Source organism: Acyrthosiphon pisum, chromosome A1 (assembly GCF_005508785.2).
Source record: "Acyrthosiphon pisum isolate AL4f chromosome A1, pea_aphid_22Mar2018_4r6ur, whole genome shotgun sequence".
In the NCBI taxonomy this organism is placed as follows: Eukaryota; Metazoa; Arthropoda; class Insecta; order Hemiptera; family Aphididae; genus Acyrthosiphon; species Acyrthosiphon pisum.
This window is the reverse complement of record NC_042494.1, coordinates 98,204,131-98,211,451: the sequence shown is the minus strand read 5'-3', so window position 1 is coordinate 98,211,451 and position 7,321 is coordinate 98,204,131. Positions and strand designations below refer to the sequence as shown.

The 7,321-nt window shown below is 28.0% G+C and overlaps 1 protein-coding gene across 1 annotated transcript in view; it reads right to left on the bottom strand.

Annotated features, from left to right (window-relative positions):
* Positions 1-368: 368 nt before the first annotated feature.
* The window catches only part of LOC100569232 (kelch-like protein 20), a 7,521-nt gene continuing 568 nt past the window's right edge, over positions 369-7,321 (bottom strand). The window contains exons 2-7 of the mRNA XM_029486675.1: positions 4,816-5,044; positions 4,430-4,605; positions 2,921-3,014; positions 2,370-2,526; positions 1,012-1,118; positions 369-639 (exon numbers count right to left, since the gene is read on the bottom strand). Of these exons, the coding sequence (XP_029342535.1) occupies positions 445-639; positions 1,012-1,118; positions 2,370-2,526; positions 2,921-3,014; positions 4,430-4,605; positions 4,816-5,044 (958 nt within the window). The 3' untranslated portion in view covers positions 369-444. The remainder of the gene's footprint in view (positions 640-1,011; positions 1,119-2,369; positions 2,527-2,920; positions 3,015-4,429; positions 4,606-4,815; positions 5,045-7,321) is intronic.

The following is a 7,321-nucleotide window of genomic DNA, read 5'->3' as shown; positions in this document are numbered from 1 at the left end:
ATATATAACTCCTTTTTTCCTTATTCCCGCTGACTTCGACTTTACGCGCTTGAACAAGCTTACTGATTTAGAAATCAAAATACTGCAGAGTGCCAACTGCTAAGGATCCGTATAATACCTATAATAACTTTTTTTGTACCGTCGTCCATCTAATCACTGCTAATCGATATCTCAAGTAATACAATTGTGGGTAAATTACAAATACTATGGAATGACCGATTTTAATTTTTTATACATGTATGAACTCTTTGAGAAAATATCTAGGCTTTTTAAGAAGTCGATTTTAAATTTTTAAGCACCTTAAAATAAGATGAACACAACGGGGTATTCTAAACTTATGCTTAGAAACCTAAAGAAAGTATGTAAAATATTGTTGGTAATAATTATATTTTTAATTAAAAATAAAATAATTTTATTGTAATTACATAGCGGTTAAATATATTTTTAAAGTTCTTCTTCGAAGCGTAGTTTTAATTGTTCAAGGTCATCTTTTGCTTTATCCCAATCAAATATATCGTTGCCATCATCTTCCGTGTCTTCACATTCTTCGTCATCACTTTGACCACTTTTTTCTTGCTCTTCTATATCTTCGTCATAATTTTCAACACTTTTTTCTGTCTCTGGATTTGACTGTAATTTCTAAAATATAAAATTGCATTTAAAGCTAATATAATAAATGGAATAGATAAAATATAAAATATAATTTTGTCACTTCATTTTAATATTGATTTCAACAAAATCCTAAAAATTTACCAAAGTACCATAGGTTAGTTAATTATCAAAATAATACATTCTAAACTATTGTAATGTTTGAATTTTTCAAAACATTTATTATGACTTAAGAGAACAGATATTTTTTCTGTGTATAATGACAGTGAAACTTCCATATAACAAATATGGAAGTATTATATTCAAATTGAAATAATATATATTATTTAATTAATTAACCCTTTTATAATACTAAAATCTTTTGTTTGTACAAGTTAATTAATTTAATAAATAGTATTTTACCTTACTGAATTTTCGATGTGTAACATTGAAAGTCGATGTTAATACATTAACTAATGACTTTTCCTGCTGGTGAACTACTTTATAGGCACTACATAAGTAATTCATACCTAAATAAAAGTATTAATTTTAAATTTTTATAAAATACTAGAAGCAAGGCAATCTTAGTGTAGAATATGTTTTTAGTCAATCTTCTACTTATTCTGGGATGAGAATGGTTAACTACGGTTTGTATGGAACAACAGTGTTCAGTGCATAAATTATAATAATACATAAGTGTAAACCTTCTTTCAATTAGGATAAACTGATAGTACAGATTCTGTACTACAGATAGAACTGACTTTTGTTCTAATCAATATTTTTTTTTTTTTTATATATATAATTTGTGAATCTGATTATAAGAACAATTTTGATAGTATGAACCTTTTTCTAAGTCAAGTAGCTTAATTTTTAGAATTTTTTTAAATATAAATATTTTTTTGATTAAATGGATTTAGAACGTAATAACTTTTTTGGTGGAATATGCTGACATGAGTATATTTCTTAAATTATTTACTAATCACAAAATGTTAACAATTTTTGTCATACGTTTAAGTACCATTATTTTTTTTTTAGTCAAGTCTTTCTGTTACACCTTTTCAGTGGCGGATCCAGGGCTTGATTTTGGGTGGGCATGGGGGGGGGGGGGCAAAAGTACAAAAAGTTGCAAGATTGGCTACAAAATTGGCTAAACACAGTGTAAAACAAAAGAAAACTACGGTATTTGGGGGGGGGAAATGCTCCTTTGCCCCCCTCCCTAGATCCGCCACTGCACCTTTTATACTATTCAACTTAGACTTTTCACGTAAATATTATATTTATATCTTACACGGCAAATGTTATCTCATTACAAACTCGAGTTTTATTATTTATACCAGCGGTCCTCACTATGATTTTAGAAAAGGCCAAATAATAATTTTGAAAATTACTTGAGGGCCGTCTACATTTTTAATGGTAATGATTACAAAAATTTATTGGACCCTTATTTTTCAATCATATTTAGGCCCGACTCAAGGGGTAGACGACATAGGCCCACACTTAGGGTGACACTTAAGCAGCACTTTAGTAAGATGGCGGAATTTTAAAAATACTGATAATATTGTTAGGGGCGGCAAAATTTGAATTTGCCTAGTTCACTATTTTTGCTTGAGCCAGTCCTGATCATATTATTATATATTTACTTACTTCTATAGGTAGTTTTGAAATATTTGGGCAGTATGGTGTTGGTGTACACATTTCTTGTTGTTATTGTTTTTTTTTTTTTTTTACCAAGGCGCCCAATATTCTACTTAAAAATTTTAATAGTATTGAAAAATGTTTACTCGTAATATCAGATCTAATAAGTTCCTCTTCTTGAACAATATCGTTTAAATAATCAATTGACATTAGACTTAACCGAATGGACTTGAATAACTCAGGCAGACATTTTAAACGTTCGTTTAGATCATATTTTAACCACATCATAATAGATTCATAAGCCTAGAAAATAAAGTGACATAAAATAACATATAACAAATGAATTGTGAATAAACAAAAAAAAACCGGCCAAGTGCGAGTCGGACTCGCGCACGAAGGGTTCCGTACCTACCATCATCAACTTTAATCATGTCGGCAACACTGCTTATATTATATATTCTAGGATTTTTACTTTTTAGTATTTGTTGTTATAGCGGCAATAGAAATACATAATCTGTGAAAATTTCAACTTTCTAACTATCATGGTTCATGAGATACAGCCTGGTGACAGACGGACGGACGGACGGACAGCGAAGGTCTTAGTAATAGGGTCCCCTTTTACCGTACGGAACCCTAAAAATTAACCATCTAAGAAATTATACTATTTTAACAATGTTAGGTACATTGAATATTTTACCTCTTCTTCTTCTGCATGTAAGTCATCACTCTGAATAAGTTCCATCATCAATTCAAATGAAAATGATAAAAATGTATTTGACTTGACAACATTACTAGATTATAGAATGCAATGAAATTAATAAAAATTAAGCAATTAGGAATTTTAATATTCTAAATAGATGCACTAGAAGACAATTCTCGAGCAAAAAAACCATAGCACGCTACTCAATATTTTTACTTGACAACGAAAATCTATGAATCATAAATAGGTATTTTTTTGTTAAGATGATGCTGCATTTGTTGTCTCCGTCTTACACACGCACGATATAGCAAATTTCCGTTCAATAGTTTCAATATTATGTTGTTAGTTTTAATATTAGAGTGAATTGACCTATTATCATACTTGTAGGTAAGAATATTATCTGTGCTTAAGCGTTGGCGATTTTTCAATATTTTCATTTTCAAGTAAGGTATGTGTATTTGAAATATCAAAAATTAAAAAGGCTCATATCTCGCTTGAAAATGAAAATATCGAATAAAATCTAACGCTTAAGCACAGATAATGATAGTAATGGTAGGTACTATCAAAAATGCCAAATGCCATGTATTGTACTGCAGGAGAGCGTTTTTAATATTTAATAGCTTACAGACTATACAGTAATTTTGCAAGTTATCTTTAACCACATATAAGTATACTGTATAATAGTATTCAAAAATTTATTTTAAGTTTGATTATGTACTTTTTAAGAACTTAAACTTACCAGAAATAGTATTTTTTATAAAAACAATAAATATTTTAAGACGCGGACTTATTGCATTGATAGTTTAACTAACTACCTAACTATTTATATAAATATGCTTTTATAATAATAAATAATTAGGTACTGATGACAATAATATTATTATTATTGTATTTCATTCATAAGATTAATAGATTCTGAGTGGAGGGATGATGACAATGATTTTACAAAAATGTGTGATGATTTTTTTTTTGTGTGTCTATACTCTAAATACACGATAAATAGTTGAAATAATGCTTCGATTTTCTAGTGGGAAATTGAATCTAGTTGGTAATTTAAAGAATATCTCGGTATTTTTCAACAGCGACAAGGAAGACAAAAATAAATTAAGGAAAACGGAAATTTTTAAGCAAGATACAAGTATTTACAAAATTGATTTTGATTGTTTGGTATAACTAAAAAAAAATAACTGTAGATACGTGACATTTTTTTTAAATTATAAATTATAAATTATTATTATTGGTTGTTTTCTATAAATTTTAATACTGATTTTGACAATGAATTTAATGTGAAAACCTGTAACACTAAAAACATACACAAAATTGAATACACCTTTAGACAATGTTAGGTTATACATTATCCAGACTTTAGAAACGATATATATTAAAATTATTAAAATTATATTTTACTATTATTAATGAAAAAAAAATGTGAAATCGAGAATAATCAAAATATAATTATTGTAACTTAATTTTTTTCGAATTGATTAAGATTTAAAGTATACTCACTTGTAGTTTTTTAGTACATATGACAGAAATAATTCATGTAAATCTTTTATTTCATTCATATCAGCAATTCTTTTTACTGTCATAAAGTTTCCAATATCAATGTTTTGTTCTAAATATTTTAAACATTCCTTTTCCACATCATTGAGCATCAAAAAACGTGATGCTATCAATAATTCCTAACATAAATATTTATATAGTTACATAGTTTGTTAAATTTTATCTGTATATTGACTGTAGTCTGTATTAACTAAATAGAAATTACAATGTTTGTTAGAAGTTATAAGTAATTTATAAAACTAATTTTACATAGAATTATCAAAATTATAACAAGTAACAGCCAATATATTATTTTAATATGTTATAGTTAACATTGGTATGTAAATTACCTGCACATTATAATGATTTATTGTTATTTGAGATGTATATAGAAAATCTATTAATAGTTCAAATGATCTAGGAGTAATTTCTACATTTTTAATGTCCAATAATTTAGAATCTTTGAAATTTCCAATAAACATGTCATTAAAATAATTACTGTGAGAAGATAATATAGCTTTGTGAGCTGATATTTTTATTCCTCCAACTGCAAATTGTATATCGCAAAATTCATTTTTCCTAAAAATAATTCAAATGTAAATTATATAGGAGTTAATTATAGGAGCTAATGTTTCTAATTTTAAGAGTACTTAATGATAGGGTAAATATAACCTTGATTAACGATGCTTATCATAGCTTGGGTAACACAAAAATTGTTAAAAGGCTCAGAACACATCATAATTTATTTAGTTGCTTCAGTGCTTGTGTATTACAATCACATGACACTATGACAGCATATTTATATTCAGCAGTGCATGTTTAGTTTCGTTAGGTTATTTTATGCCAGGTCCACACAGTCTTGTTTTTATTTTGTTTTCTTCTGTGTGGACTCAGCATTAGATCATAATCGATCTGACTAACTATAGTACAACAAATTGTGGTATGAAAATCTCTTAAGATCGTATTAAAAATAAAGCTTACAATGAGTCATTTTTATTTTTTGTTGTTTATATCTATGTACAATTTTCCAAACATCAGTTAAAAAGAATTAATGCAAGATATAATACATCAGTCATCTTACTTAAGCCAAGTAGTTACTAGGTAGTAGTGGTACCTATAATACATTTTGAAACAATGATAAATCATGGTTCATCAGTTGCATGAATGTTTACACTAATACTAAATCTGTAATTTTTTTTTTAAGAGGATGTTAGTGCAATATTTGTTTTCCCTCTCTAGCTGGCGCGCAACAATACCATAGGCGCGATTTGGGTTAAATGTATGAGGGTGCTAGATTTATGTTGACTTAAGTGATCAGTGGGGGATTTCTTCCCACACCCTCTCCATTCATACACCTTCACATTGATATTAATATAAACAATTGCCTATAACATAATCATAGATAATAAAAGAATGGATAGGCCATACTATCTTTCACACGTGCATGAACGTTACAAGGGGTCTCATAATAAAATAATGATAAGACCCCTTGCTAGAGTGAGAATCACCATATTATAAAAACTGGCAACTGGTTGTCTCTCATCTACATTCCAGCACGCAAACCCCTCGTATATTAATATAGGAATGGCCTATCCATTATTTTATTATCTATGAACATAATACCTTATTATCTATATTATTATTATTCTGATAGGTACCTAAGCATTATTATTATTATGAAAATGAAAGGTCTTTGAAATAAATGTAAGTATCCAAATACCTATGGTATAATATTATATTCAATAAAAATTTGATAATGATATCAACAATTTGGGGGTGCTAATATAAATTTTGGGAATGCTAAGCACCCCCAAATTGAGCCTATGAACAATACTAATATTGCCTGTATGTCAAGTGGAAAAAAAATATTGTGCTGACGACCTTTTTACCTTTTGAAATTAATTAGAAATAAGTTATTCATCATCCATGTTTACTGTGTATTGTATATTGCTTTATTATATACATTCAGTGGCGTATTTAGGAATTTGTTATGGGGAGGGTCCAGATAATTTTCAGAAAACAGAGCCGTGGAGGGCAAAGCCTCCCACACCACCCAATTACTCTTTATTAAATAAATATACCATATTTATAAGACAATTTAAAATTTAAAAGTTTTTAATTGGTATTAAATAATAATATGTACAAAACAAATTTAAAAAAGCAGTTAAGTGAATGTCGCTCTACTGTAAAGTAGGTTACAAGTGGGTCAATGTATGATGGATTGTATTACACTTGAATTCAATGATATAATATCATTGTAAAAGGAAAACGATTCTGAGCGGAAATGGTTTGTTAGTCTGAATATTTTATATTGTTATTATTTATTATAGCTCGTAAGTTGAATTAATATTGAAATATATTTTTTGTTTATATTCTCTATTTTGTTTATTGTCTATGATGATAAACAAACCGTTAGAAATTAAAAATCCATTTTTAGAGGTTTTTTGTAATTTGTCGGTGGTTTTTCCCGTGACATTAAATAACTATTGAGAAAATCAAAAAATGACCTGCTTAAAGTACCATCTTAATCCAATTTGCTAAAAGATAAGATAGGTACTACATATTGAAATCAAAGCACTCCTTCTGGTAGAAATTTTGTATACAAGATAAAAAAAAAAAAAAAAAAAACACCATTGTAAAACCACTAGCTTCATCGCTCCGCTCAGAATCTAATATAGTTATGTTCTAACTTTTATAAAAATATTTCTTAAAATACATTACTTCATTCATTGTTGATCTTAGATAACTTTTCACCTTTTTAAGGTTGAAAAGATCCCTCTGAGTGACTGTAGATACTGGCATGAAAAACTACAAATATTTGAATTAAAACCGACTCGATATTTTTCACCAATTTTC